At 41.0% G+C, this 27883-nt stretch overlaps 2 protein-coding genes across 3 annotated transcripts in view; one reads left to right on the top strand and one right to left on the bottom strand.

The window, feature by feature from the left end:
- The window catches only part of msi1b (musashi RNA binding protein 1b), a 21785-nt gene extending 7789 nt beyond the window's left edge, over window positions 1-13996 (top strand). Inside the window, exons 6-15 of one of the 2 annotated variants that reach the window (XM_080853184.1) lie at window positions 191-283; window positions 6236-6284; window positions 7945-8027; window positions 8270-8387; window positions 8780-8860; window positions 9847-9903; window positions 10431-10490; window positions 10852-10982; window positions 11185-11232; window positions 11595-13996. In XM_080853184.1, the coding sequence (XP_080709310.1) occupies window positions 191-283; window positions 6236-6284; window positions 7945-8027; window positions 8270-8387; window positions 8780-8860; window positions 9847-9903; window positions 10431-10490; window positions 10852-10982; window positions 11185-11226 (714 nt within the window). In that variant the 3' untranslated portion in view covers window positions 11227-11232; window positions 11595-13996. Of the gene's footprint in view, window positions 1-190; window positions 284-6235; window positions 6285-7944; window positions 8028-8269; window positions 8388-8779; window positions 8861-9846; window positions 9904-10430; window positions 10491-10830; window positions 10983-11184; window positions 11233-11594 lie in introns of both variants that reach the window. The other variant, XM_080853183.1, reaches the window with a different exon arrangement.
- LOC308376285 (uncharacterized protein) lies at window positions 13670-27883 on the bottom strand (the record flags this gene model as incomplete). Its single annotated transcript, XM_080852579.1, has 8 exons — window positions 13670-13839; window positions 15341-15452; window positions 21398-21466; window positions 22065-22108; window positions 22262-22408; window positions 22669-22983; window positions 27385-27705; window positions 27832-27883. The coding sequence occupies 8 exons, from the start codon at window positions 27881-27883 to the stop codon at window positions 13670-13672; spliced, it is 1230 nt and encodes a 409-aa protein (XP_080708705.1).

The raw sequence follows: 27883 nt of genomic DNA, 5'->3' as shown, positions 1-27883 counted from the left end.
TTTCTGTTTTGGTCTATCCGCCTTATTTCCTGTCCATAATATCTGACAATGATTAGAATACACAGTGTAAACCTAAACATAAATATCAAAAGCATCTCAACCTGACAGTTCCATCACATTTCTTCTGTATGTGAATGACTTCTTGAAGCATGGTGATAGTGGAACTTGAATATTCTCTCTTCAATTACAGTTAGTCACTCGGACCAAGAAGATCTTTGTGGGAGGCCTGTCTGTCAACACTACCATTGAAGATGTCAAGCAATATTTTGACCAGTTTGGAAAGGTAAGGCTAACTTTTTTCTTTTTCAGTTGGGAAGATATAGTTGATCTTTATGAAAATAATTTCACGTGTCATGTCTAAGGTAACCATAGTGGCACTGGCAAATGTGTTAATTTAAACAGTATTATTACATAATATTTATTGCATAATATTTTTTTTAACATTTACATTAAGTCATAAATAGTTTCTAATATTAGCAAATTAAAAAAACACTGTGTCAGTAATTAAAAAAAGTTTAGCAAATTACTTTTTAGACGAGTAAGAGACACAGTGGAGGAAAAGTTTTCCTACTGAGCAAACAGAGTTTGAAGTCAGTGCAAAGAAGAGTAGAAAGAGCGGGACGGGGCTCGGGGGGTGGGGGGGTTTGTGTAGAGAGAATGAAAAGTTTAGTGAGTGGAGACTGAGGGGGGAGGGATTACCCGAATCTGAATTAATCTGATGTAACAGCTGCTCCAACCCACAACCCCCTCCCGGCCTGTTACCGTGGCGACCCAGGCTTGCCATTGTCCCCAAGTAATTCAGCGGAGAAGAGGCTTGTAGTGTGTGTGTCTGTGTGTGTGTGTGTGTGTGTGTGTGAGTGTGTGTGAGAGAGAGAGAGAGAATAAGGGGTCGAGGGCGTTTGTCAACACTGAGATCTGTGTAACAATACAACCGATAAACTAACATTAAAAACGGACACAAAATTCCGCCATTTCATATTATCTCTTCTTCACTCCATGGACGTTTTGACTGAACAGGACACAACAGGTGTATGTGTAAAGTTTTCCTTGTCCCAATTGGCACATTGTCTCTGCTCTATATCAGAGCTATGACTTACACTGTTGGAAAAGACACTAGGAGAATGTCTTGTACAGGGATTTGAGTTAGCTTCCCAGCTTCCACCAGCGCTTTTTGATTTGAAGCCGTAGGGGGACTGCAATTAGAGTGGGAGAAAGACTGCACTCATTTTGCATTGATCCTATAATTGGAGCCCCTTTTACATGGAGGATCGGAGCTGGGAATGGTCATAGAAAAACCCACTGGTGTGACTTTAGTTGAAAGAAAGAGAGATAGAGAGAGGGAGACAGAGAGAGATAGATGGAAAAATGTAGGTTCCAGCCACCCGTGGAAGTTCCACATTAGATTGCCTCACTGGACACTTTGTCTGTTCGCCCTGGTTTGGGCAGAGGGATGGGGAGGGGAGAGAGAGAGAGAGAGAGAGAGAGAGAGAGAGAGAGAGAGAGAGAGAGAGAGAGAGAGAGAGAGAGAGAGAGAGCGAGAGAGAGAGAGAAAAAGACAAGCAGGATGAGAGGAAGAGGGAGGAGGCGTTGGGGAAAGTGCTGTCCTCTATGAAAATGTCCACCATGTGACGTATTACTCCATTAATGTTTCCCTTCACACTGTCATTTAAGTGTTTCAGATGGAGGTGAGAAAGATTGTATCATTATAAAGTGTACTGATATGCCCTGAGGACTTTTTGCTGTTGCGGAAGGAAGAATTGGTAGAATTGAAGTCACCATCTCATCGGTGCACCGTCTATTTGTTAGGGTCTCAAGACCCATAAGACTGTAAAGAATTTTGATAGAAAGGCAGTGTCTTGAGTGTACTGTGTTTTATTGACTGGGCTTTAATTACCACTGAAGACAGTCTTAATTATCAAAGATTGAGTCTAATAGCAACTTTGGGAGAGAAACATCTGATAATTGTTTATCCAGCCTCCGTTGTGCATTTCTGTTTTCCAAGTGTCTGTGAAATGAATGGCAGAAGGCAGAAGTTATTCCATCTCCATCAGTCCTGGTGTCATCAACTGTCTGCTAGGAGAGAGAGAGAGAGAGAGAGAGAGAGACAGAGAGAAAGAGAGAGAGAGATGGTGTTCTGTGCGATCAGTGTGTGCACAAGTGTGTGTGTGTGTGTGTTTCTGTGAGGACTGATGGGGTCATTTCGCAAATGTCAGGACTGTCAGCAGTGAGCTGAATGTTTTCAGACTGTCTGCTCTTCTTACACACTAAAAGAGTGCCCTCACACCCTCTCCCACCGCACTCAAACACAGTACAGCACAGACCTTTGACCTTCTCCACAGCCCCTCTTCTGCTAGTCCTCTGCTGAGCTGTCCTTCAAGTTGTAAACCGTGACACACACACAGAATTGCACACATACATAATCACACACACACTCACGCACACTGATACACACAAACTGTAGGCTCATTTCAGAACCCAAAGCAATACATTGAGAATGGGCCTTGAGATATACTTACTGACTGTAGAATCACAAACTCCTTACACACTATATTAAGTACACACTGACATCACACACATACACACTGACACACACACACACACACACACACACACACACACACACACACACACACACACACACACACACACACACAGACACTCTCTCACACACACACACACACACACACACACACACACACACACACACACACACACACACACACACACACACACACAAACATACACAAACACACACACACACACAGCCTGGCCAAGTCAGTCCTAAGTGCAACATTATCTGCATGTGATAAAGAGTTTTTGGCAGGTGTCTGTTAGTGCGATCATGGCTGGATCATGATCTTATTTCACTTTATAACTCTGAAGGGCAGGTGGACGTACATTAGAGAGTGCAGCATGAACAGCAGCTTGCCCAGTCCACATTTTCACTGCACGTTGACTGTACTACACCTGCGGCTGATCAGATAATCGATACATGTCATCGCCCTCTAACTGTAATTTGCGACAAATTAGCAAAACTGGTGCTCAGACTACTGACTCCATTGTTTCTGGAAGTTTCCCCTATTCACGCTTCACGCAACTCGCAATCTGGATTACGCTTTAGGCCCCCCCGGAACAGTGTCGCTTCCAGGCACCATGGCCTAATTTAGCTTGTTTCAACAAAATGAGAGATTAATTTCATTGGTCAGTTCTTCATTAGGGGTGGAAAACTAAATACTATCCAGTCGTTGGAAAAGGTGGGCACATGACCCACAGAGTGTTATTTTGCTTCCTCTTCCAGCACCTGTGCAGGTGTCACACAGCACCATATTTTCTCTTGCGAAAAAGTGAATTTTTCTCTCATTTTCTGAAGTTAATCATCAAAAAACTGATTAGTTTTCAATTTGATAGGTAAAGATGTATTTTCAACAACTTAATATGACATTTCGAAAATTGCCCCCAAAAATATGTTACCCTTTAGCAATAATAGAATCGCATAATGCAATGCAATATTTTGTAATTTATATAAGATTATGTCATTCACATATTGCTTTACTATTATATACATTATTGTTGCGCAAGAGACACATCTGCAGAACTTCTTCTTCTTCAATTGCATTGCTAGATTTCCACGCCTGTCGCCCGCACTGCACTGCTGCTCTTTTTAGATCCTCCAGGTTACCAAAGAGCTTTGTCCTCAGGTTTGTCAGGTCAGGCCATATTGCTGTTCTTAGGGCATCCTGGCTGGAGCGGTCTTAGAGAACGTTTTTTGCTGCTCATTGGACCAGTTCCACACAGGCTTCTGTCCTTCTGACCGACTCTAAGTTTGTTTGCTTGCATATGGGCACGTTTTTGTCGTGTCCAGATCCGAGTCTGAACAGGGTCACCTGGTTGGCTGTGTTCAGACGGTAGTAGTTCCCATTCTGGTCAAAGTGTGGTTGCTGTTTTTCCATTGCCTGTGCACAATGGTCTTTTCCTCTTCATATGAGACCTCTGTGTGTCCTGGTCCAGCTGGCCATAAGACCATAATGTTCCACTATCAAAAAGATGTAAAGCAGGGGTGGCACTGCAGTCGACGATTGTAAGGAGGAGGTGCTAAAATGTGTTACCTACCTGTGTTTGTATTTCGGTCTTAACGTTAAATGAGGTGCATTACTCAAAGGGAGAATGGGGCGGGTGTGTGTATGTGCGTGTGGGCACAAACTAGTATGTGTGTGTATGTGCAGCATGCCTGCAAATTATTGGGTTAATGTTATGCAGCTTTTTACGAGTAAACAACTTCATTATGATGATTTGATATGATTATTTGTGTACGTATTTGTGTACGTATTTGTGTACGTTAAATATTGTTGCTTTTTCAATCCACAATGGTACAATGTTGGCCGAGGACAGCAATTAAATATAACACGGGATACTTTTTGATGAAATATGAGATTTGTAATGCACAAAAAAAAAAATATGCTTTTCACGTGCTTCTTTAATCATAGAGATACTTTCTGAAAATATTGTGTCATTTTTTTCCTCTTATGGTACAATGCTGCTTTGAGGCAACAACCCTGTAAAATAATAAATAACTGATATTGTTAAAGGGCCCAATGTTAAGCAGGCAAAACACTAAAATTACCTATTTACCGAAGGATACCATAATATGTACCACAGAGGGTTAAAAGGCGGGAAAATAGCATAAGCCAGGAAAGCTTGTTGTCTAAAAGAGGTTTTAGCCACGCGCAGTGAGTTCATAAATACCATGACATGTTTTCAGACACACATTGTGACGAAATTACTCCTAAAACAGGCGCTAACGTATTAGCACATCTGCCCGAGTCTTGGAGGGTCCCGTAAAAGGCAATAGGTAGTCATCTTTATTTATGGGGGTACCGAAATGAGATACATGAGAGTCTATTAGCATGTGCGTCAGTGCAGTGCAACGAGGGGGGATCTATTTTATTAGTGATGGTAACACAGGAGGAAAGTAAGGGATTGAAAAAACATGCAAAAATCATACCGCTGCCATAGCCACTAATCAAAGCACCTTTGCTTTCTTTTGCACTTTTTTCTTCCCTCTCCCTTTCTCTCTCATTCTCTCTCTCTCTCTCTCTCTCTCTCTCACTCACTCTCCTGTGTTCTCATTCTTGCACACTCTCCTGCTCTCTCTCACACATTCTCTCTCTCTCTCTCTCTCTCTCTCTTTCTTTCCTGCTCTTTCATTCTCTCTCCCTTTCTCACTCTCCTGCTCTTTCATTCTCTCTCTGTAACCTTTTGTTCTGCTTTTCCTAACAGTGTCTCAGCATGTATTCTATTTCCTATTTATTTAATTATTTTCAGACTAGCACTTCACTTGATAAAACGTTCTCTCTCTCACACACACACACACACACACACACAGGCCAGCACATTGTACAATAGCAAACGTTTAGCCAATTATGAAAACCTGGGTCACTTACTATACAAGGCAGAATTTCTTGTCTACCTCTTTTTTCTTCAACCGTATATTCATGAAGAGAATTCATAGAAGGGGTTTGGATGTGTGTGTGTGGGTGGGGGGTGGGGTGGGGGTAAACTCTCGTCAGCACACCCAATATGCCCCCTACCTCTTCAGTTGCTATGGAAGTAGTGAAGTATGTTGAGTAGAGAAAGGAAGCTTAAAAGTGTGTTGGCCCTCTCAACACGTGGTGGACATGGTTGCTAAGCGCCTGATAATATATTTGACTTCTTATTTTCTTCACCCCAACTTCCCATCCTCAGAGAGAATGACCAAACTCATAGCAGGACATATTGAAACGTGTCCCACCCCCACACACTGCTGCTCATTTATCGAACTGAGCCACCATCATCCCTAACCCCCCACCCTCCTCTGCCCCCCTCTCGCCCCTCCCGTCACTCGATCTGTCCATCTGTTGCAGGGCACCCAAGTCAGAGGGTAGAGGGCTAAGACACCAGCAGAAGAAAAAACAGAGTTCAAATATGTCGCTTTCAGTTCACTTGGGCCCTCATTATTAGGTTACTGTATGTATTTGAACTGTAATCACACAAACTAGAATCAGAGTAGCGCCCACTTGGGTGTGTTTATGCCATGATGTACAGGCACTTTGTTGAGCTTTTGTTCAGTTTACACGGCATCAAGTGGTTCAAATGGTGAAATAAAGTACTTTATACAGTCTACTTTTGTATCTATCAGTAACTGTCTAATTTCTAAATCTCTCGTTCTATTCCCCTCTCCTACTCTTCTGTCTTCCAGGTCGATGACGCCATGCTCATGTTCGACAAAACCACCAACAGGCACAGAGGTTAGTATTCTCTATTTGTTTTCATATTTCTACTTTGTAATTAATCCTCTCATTCTGGGAAGCCCATCACACTCCTCCTTACACGTGCCCCCTCACAATCGAGATTGCATGTATAGTTTGCATCACATGAGGTGCTTTGCCTGGATATGCTTTGAACAAGCTGAAGGTCAGATACATTCAGCCGTAATTATGCAATGCACTTCAAGCCTGAGGAAGGAGATGAGCAGGATTTTCTCTCTCTATATCTCTATATATCTCTTTCTCTCTCTCTCTCTCCCTCCCTCTCTTTCGCTCTCTCTCTCTCTCTCTCTATATATATACAGATATATTTAATTTATATACATATATACCTCTCTCTATATACCTCTGTTTCTGTCTCTCATCCACGCACCATTTGCCCTCAGTCAACTTTTGCCTGTAAATAGGTCCTCAGGTAGCACCCATCCAGACCCAGATCAGGGCCTGCGCTGCTCCAAAGCCGGCGCCTATCAAGGGCTCATCTCCCTGCACTCACTCTGGCCTGATCCTGGTCTCTACAGTCCTTCCATCATACAGAGCTGTGCATATCCTCACCATATGCTTCCATACAGTCCTTGTCTTCCCCTCTTTCCTCTCCACCTCCCCCTCCTCCTCCCTCTCCACCTCCACCTCTTCTCTCCTCTCCTGTAGGGCAATCCATCGGGGAGGGTGGGGGCTGGGCTAATTAGTCGTCCAGTTAATCTGGGTTTAAGATAAACCCTCGTTAAGCATTTCCCCCTCCCTGCTACTGATCGATTACGACAGCCTGACGGCTTTGCCGCGACCCGGAGGTGCGGGAGGTTACAGGGTGGGGGAGGAGTGCGAAGGAGTGAAATAAACCGAGGGATAGAAAAAAAGAGGATGACGAGATAGATAGATAGATGGAGGTGGAGTGAACGTGCCAGACTGCCACACTCACCACAGAGGGGTTTGGACACCTCAGTGTGAACAGATGAATAGAAAGACATTGATCAGTGCAACAGGTGTCAACGGTTGTTTCGCGCAAGGAGGATTTGTGCTCACAACCCACACAACTTCAGCTGCATACTCTGTGTGCCCTAGGCCATACTGACTTCGCCACCATCTAGAATGACCCCTCTTCATAATTGAACACCTCACTCTGTCCTGCATCGAAGTGCATTGTGGTGAAAGATATAGAAGTTACTTACTACCAATCGTACTTAATGATCTTGTTGTGAGAGCTCCTTCTGTCAAATGAATGGATTCTCATACATGTAGTATGTACTGTAGTCCCTAGTTAGGAAGTCCCTTTCTTACTGTACTCTACTTGAGTCCAGGATATTAATTTCACTATTATCATAATAACCCTTAGCAGACCTGGAGTTAATATGAATGTAATATGTGAAAGGATTGTTAAAGTTCTTCTTTTACACATTCAATGAAGAATGATAATGTAACGTAATATCATAATAATTCTATCCATCTGGGAGACCTGCAGTTTTGAATAGTCGAGCAGCAATATAATCTGTGGAATCGAGGCTGTTCAGTATAATTAAGGTGGCCTTGACATCGGATGCTTATAGGAAGTTGGAGAGTGGAGGAGTACATGGGAAACATGTGAGCAGCTTTTGTTGTGTTGGTGCGTGAATGCGGTTCTCACCTCTGGAGCCTCCCTTCTCAGGTTTCGGCTTTGTCACGTTCGAGAATGAAGACGTGGTGGAGAAAGTCTGTGAGATCCACTTCCATGAGATCAACAGCAAAATGGTTAGTTTCGATAGTTGGTGTATGTGTGAGGAAGATTGGGAAGTTATACATACCTGTACGTGTATGTGTCTGGTGGAATTAGAATGTTTGCCTCTTACCTAAGAATTTGTCATTTTTTCACTGGTTTGGTTTATATCAAATTAAAACAAGAATCTCCTCTCTTCTTCTTTATTCTCTATGCTACATTTATCCCATTGATGCTAAGCCTAAATGTACCTCTCATCCAATGTACTTGTTTTCAGGTGGAGTGCAAGAAGGCACAGCCCAAGGAAGTGATGACACCTACAGGTTCATCCAGAGGTCGCGCACGAGTCATGCCATACGGAATGGATGCCTTCATGCTAGGAATCGGCATGCTAGGTAAGATGATAGTGGCAGCTCTTGAGGCCAGGACCTGGGTTAAACTGTGGCAAGAGAGAGATGTACAGAGTAAAATTGTGTCTCATTATCTGAGTTTAATAATAGATAATAAATATAATCATTATAGATAGAACTGTGTACGACAATGAACAGGTTGTAATGCATGCCAATTTAGTCATCTTCATACTTACAGTATATAGTGAACTCAAAACTCTCTGCCTCCACCTAGTGTCCAGTTTATTAACTGCAGATGAGCCCATGTTTAACTTAAACATTTAAAAATCTTTTTTACCTAGCTCATCAGCAAGGCTATCCACACACACACACACAGACACACAGATCAATGGAAGGGCCCAGTGACGTCATGCTCAGACACCTGCCCTGTTTCTCAGGTTACCCAGGGTTCCAGACGGCCACCTACACCAGCCGAAGCTACGCTGGCCTCACCCCTGGCTATGCCTATCAGTTCCCTGGTAAGACATGCATTCATTCAGATGGACAGCCTGACTGATTGTACCCCTTGGCTTTTGAGCTGGGTTGTACTGTGGTAGTGGTTATATTACATGTATTTGTCTGATGGCTGTTGGCTGTTTTCCAGTAATAATGTACATAACTGAGAATGAGACCACATGAGTTTGTGAAAGAGGATGTGTTATTGTGGATATGAACCCTCCTAGTAGAGTGTAATGCAACCTGCTTGTTTTTATTGCAAATCTATCTTACTGTAAGGATAGCACACCTTCGCACACGCGCGCACACACACACACACACACACACACATGTGTATATACTGCATACCACATACTGACAGACACACACACACACACACACACACACACACATACACACACACACACACACACACACACACACACACATGTGTATATACCACACACCACATACTGATGGACACACGCAGGCGCAGGCGCACACACACACACACACACACACACACACACACACACACACACACACACACACACACACACACACACCACACATGCACCTACACACACACCACACATGCACCCACAAACAAATGCATGCTATAGAAGCAGGCATATCACCATTCATCATCAACATTTGGCAGACAGCTGCTTGTAAATTTCAAGGAGTGTACTGAATCATGTAGGATACGTGTGTGTGTGGGCATGCCCGTGTGTGTGTGTGTGTGTGTGTGTGTGTGTGTGTGTGTGTGTGTGTGTGTGCGCGTGCTTGTGTGTGTGTCTGTGTGTGTAAGCATGTGTATTCCCACACTGATTTCATGAAGGAGTTCACAATTATGTAAATCTGAGTCGACAGGTGTACATCCAATTAGTAACCCCTCATACCTTCCTTACCTGTTGTACCCAGTCTTAAGCTAAATGTCACTCTACGAGCTGGACCTATGAATACAAGTGTGTGACCAAGCGAGTGTGCTTTCGCTGGTTGTTTAAACGCTGCTTTATCTCTGTTTTAGAGTACCACTTAGAGAGGACCCCCCTCCTGACTTCACCCCACCCCCCTGAACTTACAGGTCAGTCCTTTGTTTGAGGTTAACAAGCAGCTTCACAAAGCCAAACACATTTGTAGACACTAATGTTAGTGTTAGCATGTAGCATATACAAGAACTGCATACCAGCTGACTATGGATAATATTACAGACACTTACAGTGTAGATGTTCTTTGTGGAGGTGCTGACACACAGTATTGGCATTGGCCTAAGGAATGAAGAGACCACGGCAAGTTATGGCTGCCCAAAATACTGGTTGTATGCCGTGCTACTCATACATAAATATATATTTACATCGATTCAGCCACATAGCTGCACTCTTGCCTATAGCAGACTCATAAATGCGGTATAAATACAGTATGTCTCTAGATGTCAAGAACATGACCTGTAATACTACAAGATCCTGATTAGGATATATTATGCTTTCACCCAATTGGGACAAAGTCCTTTAGTCAGCACACAAATGTGTTGTGCAGTATGCCATCATTGTGTTTCTTTTGCCACTGTTGGGTAATGGCTTGTAATCATTTTTCTTTGTTCTTTCGTTTCAGCCATCCCGCTGACATACAATCCTATGGCAGCGGCTGCAGCTGCAGCAGCAGTGGTTAGAGGTAGACCAAACGCTCTTTTTACTTCTCAATTCTACCCTTTAGTTACTATTAATAAAGACTTGTTGCTGTAATGCATATTGAATGCTATTTTGCATTGCCAATGTTTATAAATATGTGCGAGATGGATGTATATGTAGAAGTTGACATGAACCCTTATAGGTTTTTTTAGAATACTTTTGGACGTTTTACGTCTTTTAAATGTACTTTATACTGTTATTGGTACTCTTACAAATGTCAATTATTGGCATTATGTACACAATCGAGTTAGCATGAAGAAGAACTAGCTAGTGTTCCTTATGACCTAGTCTTCTTTATCAGTCGTCATCTATTGTGACTGTAGGCTCGACCCCTTCTCGTTCAGCTGGGTTCTTGAGCACTAGCAGTCCCGGGCCGATGGCAGATCTGTATGGAGCCAACCAGGAGTCAGCGGTCAGCAATTACATCAGCGCAGCCAGCCCAGCGCCCAGCACCGGGTTCGGCCACAGTCTGGGGGTGAGCAGGAACAACCACGCCCGTCAAAGTTTGCTTTTAAACAACAAGTCACACCATTAAGCTGCTTTAATTTTTTTAAAGTCATCATATATGTTTAACATTTGCTTCTTTGTCTTGGCACCATGTAGGATTAACTGTCTCTCCCTCTTTCTTCTCTTCCTCTACACTTTTGTTTTTCTCCGTCATCCTTTCTCCTTCTCAGGGTCCTCTGATTGCTGCAGCCTTCACTAATGGCTACCACTAAGAAAAGGTGAGTACAGCATCTGACCCTCACAGGCACACTCACATACACATAGTTTATATTAAGTTAAAACTGCATAACATCAATATTTCAATGTTCTCACACAGCTCTCTGCATTTTACGGTAGAAAACAAGACTGCTTTACCATTATATTAGTTGGTTTGTATTTGGTCCCGTCACTTGTCACTGTATAACAAGAACACATTTTGTGTGTGTGTGTGTGTGTGTGTGTGTGTGTGTGTGTGTGTGTGTGTGTGTGTGTGTGTGTGTGTGTGTGTGTGTGTGTGTGTGTGTGTGTTTGTGTGTGTGTGTGTGTGTGTGTGTGTATATGTGTGTGTGTGTGTGTGTATGCTCTCCTCCTGTTCTGTCAGGCTGTTAGCTGAGCAGGCAGAAGGCTTCAGCGCTGCTTTGAGCCAGAGCACTTTGTCTCTACTGGAGGTTTCAACACTCAGGCTCCCGGAGCCTGATGTGGCCAAATCTCTCCTGCTGAAAAAAGGTCAGAGGTCAGCTGTTCATCTTTTTACTTCCTGTCTCTCGCACACTCTCTCAACGACGGGACATCTGGAGAAGTCATTTTCACTGTCTTGTCTCCGCTCACATTTTTAAAGTGATTTGAAAGTATCTAACTGTAGTTCTTGCTTTTTTTTTTTGTTCTGGCGCTGCTGTACTCTCTCATGCCCACTGAAGTAATGTGCGTGGCTTATTCACAGATATTGTTAGATGGAGCTGAGGTGTGTATCTGATTGTGTTGTGTACATGCAGCTAACGTGACCATGGTTATGTTTTGCTCAGAGGACGAGAGTACAGGTTTACATGTTTCTCTGTCAATGCTTGTTTGTTTGTTTGTTTTCTTTTAGTTTCCTTTAGTTGTGAAACTTTAGAATGGGAGCAATAATCTTTGAATGTGCTGTTATCTCGCTGGTTTTGAACCTTGTAACTTTAAACTCTGAACATTTTGGATGTAATTTTTTTTCCAAGTGGAAGACGAGCTGAAATGTCAAAAAAAATGTATATTTTGGTAGCTTTTGCATACTAATGATTATAGTGATAATCAAGAAAATATTTTTCATAGTCAGGTTTTTAACCGAGAGTTTCGGTTGTTTTTAATAAAACACTGTATATACTTGTTCTGTCTTTTTCTGAATTTCCACTTCAAATTTGATGGTGTTGTTATGCTGTATGGGGAACTGTGACTGGGATGTAACCTTGTCTCTGTAAATGAAAACCAGTAATGCCAGTCTAGAGGTGAGACACTGTCATACTAACATCAGCCATTCGCTGGATATGCTGTAAGTCCCAGCCATTGCTGAATTCATGTTAAGTATGTGTACATCTAAGTTACCTTAACACTGCTAATCCGAACAACTTTTTTACACTAATCTTTTTCTGTTAGAATGAGCACATCCTTTGATCATACAGACAAGGAACAGTACAGCAAGGACACACACACACAGTCCAGATCAGGAAACTCATACGCATTAAGTGAAGTCATACATTGAGAGCTTCCAGGAGTTTCCCACACATCACTCATATTAGCATTCGATGCATTCATCCTGAATGCTGGGGTGCAGTTGCTTCGGTCTACTCTAAACACACAAAACTTCACTGTCAAACCTGGCTTTTGGATGATGTTTATATTTTTGTGAATCTTTAGGTAGTGTTGCCTCTTTCTCTCTTCCCCTTTCCTGCTTCATCATTTTGTTCATTAAGTTTGTCTAAACCATGTTTTGTTTCATGAAAACACTTCAAGGTCAAATGAAGGATGCTGTTACAATTAGAAACATGTGTAACATGCACAGCTGATTGCTCTTTTGGGTTTTTTTTTGTTAATATTTTTTTGGGCAGCGGTGTCTGCTTGTATCATGTGTGTATGTGTGTGTGTGAGCATCATGGAACAGTCAGGGTCTAATCTGTTACAAGAGGATAATCAGTGCTAACTGTGAATTTGGCTCTTGTTTCAACTGCCATTCTCTCTGGGGCTTTTAGGCACAGCTTTGTCTTGCACATAGAAGGGTACATGAGATGCTCTGGCAGAAGGGTAGTTGATTTTAGGGGGAAAGGGGGAAAATTAATTAAGTTGACTCTTGTATCTTGGGAGACAAGAAAAGAATGGGGTAATATCACAATCAGGCTTGTTCAGTAGCTACCTTTTGTCAGATTTGTCCTCTGCCTCCCTCTGCTGGCCAATTTGAAACACTGCCAGACCAGTGCTAAACATTCTGTCAGTGTACAGAATACAGTGCACTGGTGTGTAGATCAGGGGTTGTCAAGCCTATTTTCTGCATGGAAAATCTTTTATCTATCCCTCTCTCAAGCACACCTAAAGATTTGTATAATTATCTAAGTCAGGTGTATTCAGTTAATCAAGATTCCCACTGCTTAGTTCAGTCAGATAAGCAGAGCAGGAAAAGATGAAAAATACTCAGAGCCTAAACCTCTGGATCTATCACAGGCTCATGGTGAAGACAAGGAAGGGTCCATGATCTATGTCATCTCTGATTCTGAAAGCATCTGGGTCCCATTTTTCCCTTGTGGTTTTGACCCTGCGATATTCATGTTGGATTTTAACTTGTGAAAGTGGGGGTGTGCTGTACCAACCAGAGCCATGAAAGATCACTGTGAAAAGAGGTGATCCCTGTTAGTGCTATCAACTGCTTTTTTGTTGTTATTCTGTGTATAATATGTCATTTTTTGTCATTTTGTTTTTCCTTTCACACATATACACACTGTCTCTTTAAAACACGTAAAACTCCTAATAAATTATTTTCAAACATTCCAATTTTGACTTCTGAGGTCCATTGGTTGTATAAACATTCAACTATACTACTGCTATAATTCATTTCAAGGAAGTTGCCTTTTGACAAACTGTAAGAGCAAAGGTTATAGTTTCCCCATATGGGGAACATGCTTGTTATTTATGATGAACAGCGCTCAAATCTGCAGCAAGAGGAAAAAATATGAACGTGCATCTTAACCTCATCCAGTTGCTTAACAGGTTTGATCTGTCAGCCTTTGAGCTGTGTGGTTGCTCCACTGACAACCCAAACCTTTGGCCTCCTAGTTACAGATACAGGCATGCATGAAAAACACAACAGTGACCCTCCCATGTGGTTAGGAGCCATTGCTCAGAGTTCATCAAAGGCTGGTGTCTTCATGCTGCATCCTCAGCCTCTCAGAAGGTTTCATTAGTCTCTAGTGAATCTCGCAGAATAAGATACCCACACCCGTCCTTCACATCTCTGTCCCACACCCTCTCTCTCATACACAAACAACTTTGTATCTATCTCTCTCTCACACACACACACACACTCACACACAAACACACACAAACACACACACACACACACACACACACACACACACACACACACACACACACACCCTCGCTTTCTCTCACCCCCCTTCTTTTCATCTCTCTGTCTCTCAAGACACACATGCACATGCACATTCTCATCCCCCTCTCCCTCTCTCTCTCACAGACGCAAACATGTGTGCGAATATAAACACACACACACACACACACACACGCACAATAATATAATTTCCATAACTTTAGTTTCACAAATTCAATTTACAATATTTTCAATAATTTAAAAAAATCTCTTCTTTAAACTTACATACAGGGTACCTCCAGTTAAAAAAAGTTTGCTTCTTAACCTGCACAATCTCCAGAAATAACATAAGAAAAAACATAATCTTGTATCTGGACAGTCTGGTTCACAGGATGATCTTCATCATTGTAGTTTGTCAGGAGGAACATAGATATTGTGGCTACTGTGGCCCCACATGTTTCTTACTCTTAAGGTGAGTTCTTCAGAGGGTGAATTCCTTAAAGTGTCAGTTCCTCATAGGTCTATGGCTTTACATTTTCCATTTAAATTGTATTTATATAGTGCCATTAAAAAATGATATTGTCTCTAAGCGATTGAAAGAGCCTGAATTACATTAGAATAAGATAACTTTAATTCACATGTATCTAGAGTCAAGTGCCTTCCGATTCATACACAAACAGCCCTCTCTATCTTGTTTACTAGTATAGTATTCATCAATAAAATATTTAAACCTCATATCATGTTAGCTATTAACATAATTGAACAAACACTGGCTATGTTATCACTGTAGAATAGACGAGGATGGCTCATGTAATCTGCATGTTTTATTTGGATAGCAGAATAGAGAACTTGCTCCTCGTTAGTGGAATCCTGGCCCTGTTTTTTGTCCTCCATCCTCTGTGATCCAAGCATGTACACAACTAATTAGATGATTACATTGTCATTCAATGGAGACTGAAAGAAGACTAGGCCTGTTCTCACATTGCATATCATTAAAAATATCACTCATGAAATAAAAGTCTCCTATTATGTATCTCTTCCTTGAGACTGTAGGCCTGACATCGGTATCTTATGTGTTTGTAGTGAAAGTACCTGTTGATATTTTAGGGCTGTGGGTCCTTCAATTGCTGATGGAAACATACGTAACCTCAGAGACCTAAAGACGATTTTGGATCAGTTATTCAAATCATTGGTCTACAGTTGCTTGTGATCAACATTCTTGTCCCCACATACCAATCTGTGGAGGTTTACATTAAATATGCTAACGTGCAGTATGTTTGAACAGTTTTGATCAGCTGATCATTTACTATTGGACAAAATATTATTATAAACTTGGAAGCAGTCAAAAAGATTAAGTTTGCCTAAATAGCATAAAACAGCAACTACATTACAGTTATATGGTAAGCAACCTACCTGTTGGTCATTTTCTCCTCCGTTCACACTGACTTGGCTGTTCCCTGACAACAGAAGATAACTGTTAAGTCAGTAGTTTTTCTACTCATATACACCTCAGGACACGTAACAGAAGTGTATCAGTATTATAAATGGAATGTAATTTACGACTGGAACTGTAACATTTTAAATATAATGAAATGTTGGTAACATTTGGTAAAATGTTTCCAATTACCTAAACATAAATCTTTATAAAGACGTAGAATAAGTACTACAATCATTGATTCATCAATCATCTGGGCCACAGATTCGTGCTCGTCTGAAATGATGGTGAAAAATCATTTTCAACCTCATTCACATCCTATTACTGTTAAAGAAACGATGGCTTATCTAAGAAATAAATCACCAAATGAAAACATTTATGAACGGTGCTGCTTCTTTATGGGGTGCCGTTTGTAAAATGTTGCACATTCTAAAATCCTGCTCAGTTTTGGCACATTTAGCATTATAATATGGGGGGAAAAGCACGACAATATTCATGTCACTTTTTCAAACATTTAGAGAGAAATTCATGTTAATTCAACTTTTCCAAGGATATTTTTTGGCAGTAACACAAAGTTGTTAAGTAAAATAAATCTTTCATCTAAATATTACTGTTAAATGTTAAATGTAAATGTAACTGTGCTTTTTTCCCCCATATGATAATGCTAAATGTAACATAACTGAGCAGGATTTTAGAACGTGCAACATTTTACAAACAGCGACCCATACTTCTTGAGGTTATTTAAACTCTTACCTGTCACAACAATGTCGGTGCCCGTCCCGTTGCCCATCAAGATCACTGGTAGTATGACGTTCACTTCAAATATGTAAAAACCACTGTCATTCAAACGCATTGAATGAAGCTGTAAACTTGAAGAGTCAGGAAAGTTTATCCTTTCAGAATATTCTTTCGATAGTGTAGCAAGTGGGCAAGAAGTGATAGTTTGGTGCCTACTTCCTCTCTAGTTGCACAGTTAGTCTCTCTATCTCTCTTTCTTTCTGTCAAACGGTACTACGTCACTAATTGGGGAATGGGTTGCAATTGATTAGGCTACCTGAAATATTATCCACAGGCTTATGTATAGGCACCTGGGGTCCTAAAGCCGGTAGCTTGTCAACACCACTGGTTCTTGAGATGTGTAGCAGAGGCACGGGTGCTGCGTGTTTCAACAGGTATGTCTGAGCAAAGGTTTCCTTAAGTTCCTCCGTAACTGATGACTAGCTTGCTAAGTGGCTACTTGTTTACTATTGTATAGGAGGGCAGACGGTGGCAGAGCCACTGTATTTGGATGTGCGTGATGTGCGTGGAGGGAGTGACGCTGTGTACTTGCATCTTTGAAAGGTATGGGTTAACCATACTGTGTACTGTGTAGCGAGCATTCATTTTGCAGAGATAATGAGATAATTGATGAAAATGTAACGTAGCCTGTATTTAATGTATTGCTGTATTTAACTAATGTTCTGCCATCGCCTTTAACATGTGTGCTGCTTTTAAGGCTGTGAGATTTGCACAGCTGATGAGTCTTGTGATTTGCCATTTTGACCCAGCAACCTTTTAACCAGTGTTTGTTTTATGTGTTTACAGTGTACCCTCGTAGCTACACAGGGGTGCTAGTTGCTGTTCTCTTGTATGTTTGATGCATTGGTGCCGTTTATATTTTGTTAACTGTACAGCGTTTGTTTATCTTCCTCTAGCCTATCGGCCTGTAGCCTATGTGTAGGTACAGCTGATTCAATGTGAGCCGCAGGCTAGAGTGGATTTCTTTTCTTACTTTAGTTCCAGTTCCTGTGTCCCCCTTTCCCCCTCCATAACTAATAGCCTCCGTGCTGATAAGGCCATTAGTACATTAACTTAACAGCCGGTCTCTGTAGTTTGTTTCTCACCCCAGTAGCCTACAGAGATTGCAGTGTGCATGTAGTGAACTCTTAATTGCCTTGTCACATATCACAGTGTCTTGAAGATTGTAGTGCATTTCCCATGAATTTTAACACGTGTTATTTATTGTGCACAAGACCACGTGTGTTCGAGACCTGGCCTGAATTAAGTTTCCCCTAGTGGCCCATTGCCGAGGTTCCCCCAGTCCCTATATTGTGTGTATGTATTTTTGATATTTGCTTATCTGGTGACCAACCAACTCCACTGAAGAACTACTATTTATTAATAAAGACTCCTTTTGTACTTTCAAAACCAACTGTTGCAATAGTGTTATTGAGTTCCCCTTGCTCCGATATCATTAGATTACTTTAAGGGGTGGCGTAGTCGACAGTACCCGAGAGGGCGCTACAATTGGTTGACATCTATTCTAAACCAGTTTACCTGATGAACGGTAAATCCATAAGAACCATCTGTGAAAAAATAGGAGAATATCACAACAATCCTTAATTCGCAAGGAAGGATATAAGATCATCAAAAGACCTGTCCACAGATCCGCGCAAGATCATTTGAAAATACCAACAACATACAAAATTGTAGACAACAAAAGAGTCACCCACAGAGACTCCACTACCGCATCTGACTGCATCTTACCTTCTTCCAGCAACTCTGTTCCATAGGCAACTGATGCACACCTCCTTTTGTGCAGTGGTGTGTTTGTATCGCGTATTAGAGCATCATGGGACAGTCAGGGTCTTATCTGTTACACGAGGATATTCAGTGCTAATTGTGAATTTGGCTCTTGTTTCAACTGCCACTCTCTGGGGCTTTTAGGCACAGCTTTGTCACAGAAGGGTACCTGAGATGCTCTGGCAGAAGGGTTGTTAATTTTAGGGGGAAAGGGAGAACATTCATTTAGTTGACTCTTTTGTCTTGGGAGACAAAAATCAAAAAAAGAAAAAGGTAATATCACAATCAGGCTTGTTCAGTATCCAGCTTTTGTCAGGCTTGTCCTATGCTTCTCTCTGCTGGCCAATTTGAAACACTGCAAGGCCACATTCTGGGGTATATCAGGGGTTGTCAAGCCTCTTCTCTCGCAGTAAAAAATCTATCTATCCCTCCCTCAAGCACACCTTAAGAGTCTTATGTTTAAGTCAGGTGTTTTCAGTTAATCAAGATTCCCACTGCTTAGTTCTGGCAGATAGGCAGAGCAGCAAAAGATGGAAAATACTCTGGAATATATCACAGGCTCATGGGGAGGACGAGACAGGATCCATGATCTTTGTCATCTCTCATTCTGAATATGTCATTTTTTGTCATTTTATTTTTCCTTTCACACACGTAAAACTATTTTCAAACATTCCAATTTTGGCTTCTGAGGTCCATTGGTTGTATACACATTTTATTATATATGTTCTTCTCCATGTAAACTGAGTACCAGCTTGTCACTTATGATGAGCAATGCTCCAATCTCGAGCAAAGGGAAAAATATGAACGTGCATCTTAACCTCAACCAGTTGCTTAGCAGGTTTGATCTTTCAGCCTTTGAGCTGTGTGGTTGTTCCACTGAAAACCAAAGACATTTGGCCTCCTATTTATAGATACAGTCATGAATGAAAACACAACAGTGACCATCCCATTAGGTTAGCAGTCAACATGCATACAAACACACACACACACACACACACACCATTACTTATATTTTAATAACCCTATTTTCACATCTACCTCAAATTATTTTATTTTTTTTTGTAAACATGACAATCGTTTTGCAAGCTCTTCTTTTAACTTGTCAGACAGGGTATCTCTAGTAAAAAATGTTTTGCCTCTTAACCTGGAAAATCTCCAGAAATAACATCGGAAAAACACAATCTTGTATCTGGACAGTTTGATCACAGGCTGATCTTGATCATTGTGGTTTGTCAGGAGGAACATAGATATTGTGGCTACTGTGGGCCACATGTTTCTTACTCTTATAAGGTGAGTTCTTCAGAGGGTGAATTCCTTAAAGTTTCAGTTCCTCAAAAGTGTATAACTTTAAGTTAAGTAGCCTAAGTAACTTTACTTAAGTAAGTACCTGCTTGTCATCTATGATGAGCAATGCTCAAACCTCGTGCAAGGGTAAAAAACATTAACGTGCATCTCTAACCTCAACCTATTGCTTAGCAGGTTGGATCTGTCCGCCTTTGAGCTGTGTGGTTGTTCCACTCAAAACCCAAGACTTTTGGCCTCCTAGTTACAGATACAGTCATGCATGAGAAACACAACAGTGACCCTCCAATGCGGTTAGGCTTTGCCGACATCGCGAAAACTTGTGTGTAAATTGGGCCTAAGACTGGTGTCTTCATGCTGCACCCTCAGCCTCTCAGTAGGCCCAATTAGTCTCTAGTGTATCTCATACCAACAGCATAAGATACCCACACTCTTCATTTACATCTCTATCCCACACCCTGTCTCTCTCATACACAAACACCTTTTTATCTCTCTGGCTCTCTAAAACACTATACATTCACATACAGGCGCACACGCACACACAGATGTGCGCACAAACACACAGACACGCACACACACAAATCCTTTATGTCAATTACTTTGTTTTCAACCCTCCCTCAAATTCAATTTACAATATGTTTTTAAAACATTAAAAAAACTTTGGATAAAAGCGTCTGCTAAAATGACTAAATGTGAAACAACAATCATTTTGCAAACTATTCTTTTAACTTCTCATACAGGGTACCCGTAGCAAAAACATTGTATGCGTCTAACCTGAACAAACTCCAGAAATAGCACAGGAAAAAACATAATCTTGTATCTGGAGAGTCTGGTTCACCAGCTGATCTTGATCATTGTGCTTTGTCAGGAGGAACATAGATATTATAGCTACTGTGGCCCCACATGCTGTTTCATACTGTTAAGATGAGTTCCTTCAGAGGGTGACTTCCTTAAAGTGTAAGTTCCTCAAAAGTGTATTTCTTTCAATTTTTATAGTGGCAGTAACAATTTAAATGGTCTCTAAGAGCTTGACAGAGCCCAGAGCCAGAATTACATTACAATGAGATATCTTCAATTCACATTTATCTAGAGTCTACACAAGTGCCTACCTATTAATACAAAAACATCTCTCTCTTTCTTGTTTTCTATTATGGTATATATCATTACAATATTTAAAGCCCATTTCATGTCAGCTATTTACATTCACATAATTTCACAAACACACAGGCTATTTTATCACTGTAGAACAGATGTGATGTGATGATGTCTCATCTATTCTGCATGTTTTATTCGGATGGCAGAATAGAGAACTGGCTCCTCATTAGTGGAATCCTGGCCACGCTTTTTGTCCTCCATCCTCTGTGATTCAATCATGTACACAACTAATTAGATGATTACATTGCCATTCAATGGAGACTGAAATGAGACTATGCCTGTGCTCATATTGCCTACCATTATGAGCAAATGTCTGCTGTTACGTATCTTTTAGTTGAGACTGAAGGTTTGACATCGGTATCCTACTTTGTGTTTGTAGTGAACATACCTGTTGGTTTTTAGAGCTGTGGGACCTTTGTTTGTTGATAGATGCATAAGTAACATCAGGGACCTCAGAGACCTAAAGACCATTTTGGATCCGTTATTAAAAGTAACACAATGCAACAATTTTACACTTTTTGAGATATTGATTTATAGGCAACTAGTTACTCAAATTCATTTGATAGCATATGGTCATGTGAAGGACAGATAAACACCGGTGTCTTCCCCACTAGCCATCCAGGATATGCCCTATGTAGTTCTGTGTAACGGACTACACCCTGCAAAAATGGAAGAAAAGCTTTCTCATGCATGACATTGCCAGTTAAACCAGTTTGTGTTGGCCAGCTTCTATCAGTGTCAGCTGGGCTGTTGGTGTTGTTTGCAGGTTTTTTGCATGCCTTAGGCTTTTAGGTAGTTATCTTACTAGTTTTGGATCAGAACTCTGTAGTGCTGCTTTAACTCATAGGTGTAATTTTGCTTGTGATCCACAGCCTACATGCCTGTCCCCATCTGTGGAGATTTACATAGATGCTAACGTGCAGTATGTTTTAATCAGCTGATCATTTACATGTGGAGAAAATATCATCACAGAATTGGAAGCAGTCAAACAGATGACGTCTGCCTTAAGGACATAATACAGTGACTTTATTACAGTTAAACGGTAAGCAACTTACCTGTTGGTCATGTTCTGCTCCGTTCACACTGACTTGACCGTTTGCTGACGACAGAAAATAACTGTTTAGTCAGTTTTTCTACTCATAGACCTTAGGACGCGTATCAGTATTATAAATTATTATTATTATAACTGGTATTACGACTGAAAATGTTCAATTTTAAATATAGGCCTAAAGAAATGTTGGTAATATTCGACCTTTTTTGGAAATTATGGCTATTACAACGATCATCGCCAGCAGACCAAACAGGCTTACTCCTGCAACTGTAAGGCTGACTGCTGCTGGCAAGTGTGGAATCGAGTCCACTGCCCCCCCGGGTCTGATTACTATGGATGATGAACCATCTGAAACACACGTCATTGGTAATTGCAGGATTGTTTTCACATATCCAAATGTTTATAAGACGTAGATTAAAAACTACAATCATTCATTCATCGCTCAGCTGGGCCACAGATTCGTGCTCGTCTGAAATCTCTGAAAAATCATTTTCACTTTGTCACATCCTATAGCCTGCCTATCTGTAAACGAAGCAATGGTTTATCCAATAAATACAGTGCCTAATGAAAACATTTATGCTGCTAAATGCTGTAATTGAAACTCTTACTTGTCACGACAATGTGAGTGCCCGTCCCGCTGCCCTGCAAGAGCTTTGGTGATATGATGCTCACTTCACACACGTACAAACCACTGTCATTCAATCGCACTGAATGAAGCTGTAAACTTGAAGAGCCAGGAAGGTTTATCCTTTCAAACTGGACATGAGATCGGTTGACATCTATTCTAAACCAGTTTACGTCCACCCTCACAGTGTCATTATATTCAGTGTGAATGCTGAAATTGCAGGTCATATTCACACTTTCGCCTTCAGAAACCTGCAAGTGTTGCGGCTCCTGACAAACGTTAATTCCATATGTACCATCTGTGAAAAGATAGCACAATATCACAACAATCCTTCATTCAGAAGGGAGGATAAGATCATCTATAGACCTATTGGTCCACAGTGGCATTTGAATAGACTTACCAAAAACATACAAAATTGTAGACAGCAAAAGTACGGCATTACAAAATCCCTTTTCGAACTGATATTGGCAAATCGCCGCATTTGGGTCCACATGAAATGCCATTGAAAGGGCCAGAAGAGGCCACTTACAGATATGTCGCCTATCGACAAGTTTCAGGCTACTTCGAGCCACCCGCCCAGTCTCTACTACCGTCCGCATCTGACAACATTATTGCATCCTTCCAGCAAGTAACTCTGCGCCTCTCAGTTCAATAGTCATCTGGGGGGGGGGGGGGGGGGGGGGGGTAGCAGCGGTGTGTGTTTGTACCGTGTGTGTGTGTGTGTGTGTGTGTGTGTGTGTGTGTGAGTATCATAGGCAAGTCAGGGTCTAATCTGTTACAAAAGGATAATCAGTGGCAACTGTAAATTTGGCTCTTGTTGCAACTGCCACTCACACTGGGGCTTTTAGGCACAACTTTGTCTTGCACACAGAAGGGTACATGAGATGCTCTGGCAGAAGGGTAGTTGATTTTAGGGGGAAAGGGAGAACATTAATTGAGTTGACTCTTGTATCTTTAAAGACAAAAATCAAGGAAAGAGTAAGGTACAGTAATATCACAATCAGACTTACTCAGTATCAGCCTTTTGTCAGGCATGTCCTCTGCCTCCCTTTGCTGGCCAATTTGAAATGCTGCCAGGCCAGTGATAAACATTCTGTCAGTGTACTGAATACAGTGCACTGGTGCGTACATCAGGGGTTGTCAAGGCTCTTTTCTGAATGGAAAATATTCTATCCATCCTTCCCTCAAAAACATTTTAAGATTCTTAACTTAAGCTTAACTAAGTCAGGTGTATTCAGTTAATCAAGATTCCCACTGCTTAGTTCAGATAGGCAGAGCAGAAAAAATGGAAAATACTCTGAGCCTAAACCTCTGGAATCTATGACAGGCTCATGGGAAGGACGAGACAGGATCCATGATCTTTGTCATCTCTGATTCTAAAGGCATCTTGGTAGTTTTATTTCCAGATATTTTTATGTAGCCCACATGCTGTTTCATACTCTTAAGGTGAGTTCTTCAGAGGGCGAATTCCTTAAAGTGTTAGTTTCTCAAAAGTGTATAGCTTTCAATTTTCAACTTCAGTTTTATTTATATAGTGCCAGTTACAATTGAAAAAGTCTCTAGCGCTTGACAGAGCCTAGACCCTGAATTACATCAGAATGAGATATCTTCAATTTGCATTCATCTAGTGTTTAGACAAGTGCCAACCTATTTATTCACAAACAGCTCTCTCTATCTTGTTTACTATTATAGTATTGATCAGTAAAATATTTAAAGGCCATATCATGTCATCTATTAACATTAACATAATTTAACAAACAGGCTACTTCCAGTCACCCGCCCTGACTCCACTACCGCATCTGACTGCATATTGTATCCTTCCAGCAACTAACTGTGCACCTCTCAGTTCAATGATCATGAAGCAGTGTTCAAACCCAACTTTAAGTTGAAGTCAGGAACTCTCCAAAGGGATGGAAAAATACTTAATTTAAATACACTTAGCACCCATTGTTCTGTTATTGCTCTGATGCACTGCATAGATACTGTCTGAAAACTATAATATTCTAGGATTCTGAACAGAGGATACAGGAAAGAAACCAAAAGCAAAGCTGTGTCCGTGTGGATACACATCCTGTGGGCTACATAGAAGGTGATCAGACACACCTTTGCACACTTGTGGGTTTTTCAAAGATGTGTCCCATTGTTCCTTCATAGCCTACACAGACAGGCTCTCATTTCATCTAGCAGTTTTGCACAAAGTTTTGAATCCAGCGACTAGACTAGCGCTACATAGAACCTCATCCCATACAACTGCATTCGGTTCTCTGTTTTCTCGTATTTTATGCTTTAATTATAAACTACTTTGCTTTCACTATTTTGCCTCTTTAACTTGAAATTAGTGACAGAGTCTTGCGTTATGTCCATGACATAAAGTCAGGTGACTTGGTGCTACTGCCGTCTCAGTGGCCAGGGCACTCCTGGTCAAATCCAAGCATAAAATACTTAGGACTGTCAATTAAATAACACTGCTGATATGTAGTTGTATTAGTTATAGAAGTAATAGTAGAAGTACTAATGAGCAGTAAGTGTTGCTCTATTAGCTGAGCATTACAGTTGACTTTCAGATGGTAAAAAGAAAAGTAGAAACCCATCTCCTTTGAAGGCTAGAAGGGATAGTAAAAATGACTTTATTTGAAATAAATTCACACCTCTTTCTATCATTTCTGCAATGCACTACAGAGGCAGGCTTACAGTCTATAATGCTCATCATTTAAGCTTCTAAGAACTGATGAGAACAGGAAGATAAACAAAGTTTTGCATGGAGAGACCTGCTCCGTTTAAGGACCTGCGGGTAACATACATGTATAAGTTTGTCAGTCACTCATGCACTAATTTGCAGTGAAGAATGCAACAACACGCAAGCCATTTGTCACTTGTCACACTTTTCAAACATTAGTGCAGTCTGGTGACCCCCTCCTCATAGCACCCACAGTGATGTGTCACACTGCATCAAGCAGATGTGGTGAAACTTTTAAATATGTGTCGTGTTAAGCTCCTAGACTTGCATAAAACTGTCCGTGTCCAGGTGTCCATAGTTGATCTAGTCCACACACTTTATTCGTACCGGAGAATAAAGCACTGTCTCCTCCACAGGAGAATCCTGACCCTGTGCCTGGCTTCTCATCCTTTCTTGTTCTGGAATATTCTAAATAAAAAACATATTCTCTTCATTACTAAATTGACATGGTTATACAGTACATTATTTTTGTCCTTGGCTGATTATATCTATACCAAATCTATTCATTTCTATAGGACATGTTTATGTACATACATATGGATTGTGTGTTTACGGTACCTGCTGATGTTCTCTGCAGGACAGCTTGTGGTTGTTGATTGAGGCATACGTGATTTCATATGTGCTCTGGGATGCTAAATCTTGAAGGACAACCTGTAAATATTTTAAAGAGTTGTTAATATTACTGTCAAAAGATGATTTATTTTCCAGTTAACTCCTAGAACTGCTTATCCATAGGCTTTTAATTGGCATAGGTCATAGTCAATTCTGGACCATCAATAAATTCAATATAATTTTATATAGTGACAAAACAATAAAATTGTCTCAAGGCGCTTTACAGAGCCCAGGGCCTGAACCCCTTTAGAGCAAGCACAATGGCAACAGGGCCAAGGAAAAACTCCCTGTTAATCATAAGAAACCTTAAGCAGAATCTGCTTGGAGTCAGCCGGGTAGAGATAGAAAAAGAGGGGGGGGATGCTTGTGGCAGCAGGGGAGGAGAAACAATCAGGAACATGGCAGCTGAAATCATACACGTATCAGGATGAACGTGCTAACATACACGTGGTAAATGTACACAGCATACATGTGGTAAATGTACACAGCATACATGTGGTAAATGTACACGATACATACAAACATAACATGGTTTATACATGCTACATACAAAATTGATAGAGGATAAGGTGGGAACGGCAAAGTGGGTATACAGTGTGCTCATACGCTTACTATTACAAGGGTAAGTAGAGTAATGGAACAGAAAACTATATGTTGATGTCTGCCATGGCCCTGCTATGCTGTGGCTGAAGCCAATATTGGGTGGTTCATTATTTATATGATTTAATATTGTTAAAAATGTGCTGATCATGATTTAGCTCAAAGAAAATAACAATAAGACATAACTTAGCAGTTGGGGTAAAGGTTTTGACCAGCATGATGCAAAGAATATAAAAACTTACTTGTGGGTGATTTTCTGTTCTGTTCTCTCTGACTTGGTTGTTACCTATGAGGGTCAAGAATATGCATATTCTGTAATGTCATAGAATTGTGACATTGCTGGCATACTGTTTTGTGAAATACATTGGTTAATAAATGATGAGTGTTAAACAGGCTTGTGATAAATAACTTGTCATTACTTTTAAATCTTCTGAAGACCATGACAATTACAATGATGAGCACAGGGGTGAGCACACAAGAAGCCAAGACCCATATATACATTGGCACCATTTCAGGCCCCTTAGGTCTACCTGCTGAAAACATGGAGAACAATGGAAAGCCTTTTGTGGTTTTATATATATTATATCACTGTAAACTACAAAACAAATATTCCTGCCATACACAAAATGGACAGATTGATGTTTCTTTCACCAGCAGTAGCGGGTGTGACTTCCGGCATTTTCACCATTACCTTAACACATTTTTGTAAATGGACCAGAGGCCTGTCTGAAAAATAATGAACTGCCTTACCAGTGACTCTAATATAAGTGCCATGTCCTTGACCCACCCAGAGCTTAGGTATGTTAATCTCCACTTCACACGTGTACCACCCGCTCTGATTCCGAAGGAATGAGTGAAACTGCAGAACACTTGAAGAATTTGAATCGTGTAAGTAGATGGTCTCAGAAAGAACGTTGGTTCCATTATCTTTTTTCCAGGTTATAGTGACGCGCATATTTTCAGCAAAGGTATTATCTGGGATATAAAAATGACAGGTGATGTTGCCGTTTGCGCCCTCGGCAACATGTATAACCTGTGGGGTCTGACGAACAGATACTGCATAGGTAAACCCTGAAAAAGATAAGATGACATTCAATAAAAGTAATGCAGGTACATTTTATCATCAACATTTCTATCACTTACTTTCACTGTACCTTCGGTGTATGCCAATTAGTTTGTATTATCATCAACACTTACCAAAGCGATCGAAGGTTCCCCATAGGAAAAATATAACGCTGAATGAAATCAT

The sequence above is a fragment of the Sprattus sprattus genome (assembly GCF_963457725.1).
Source record: "Sprattus sprattus genome assembly, chromosome: 15".
In the NCBI taxonomy this organism is placed as follows: Eukaryota; Metazoa; Chordata; class Actinopteri; order Clupeiformes; family Clupeidae; genus Sprattus; species Sprattus sprattus.
The sequence above is the reverse complement of the archived record's forward strand: the minus strand, read 5'-3'. Positions and strand labels throughout refer to the sequence as shown.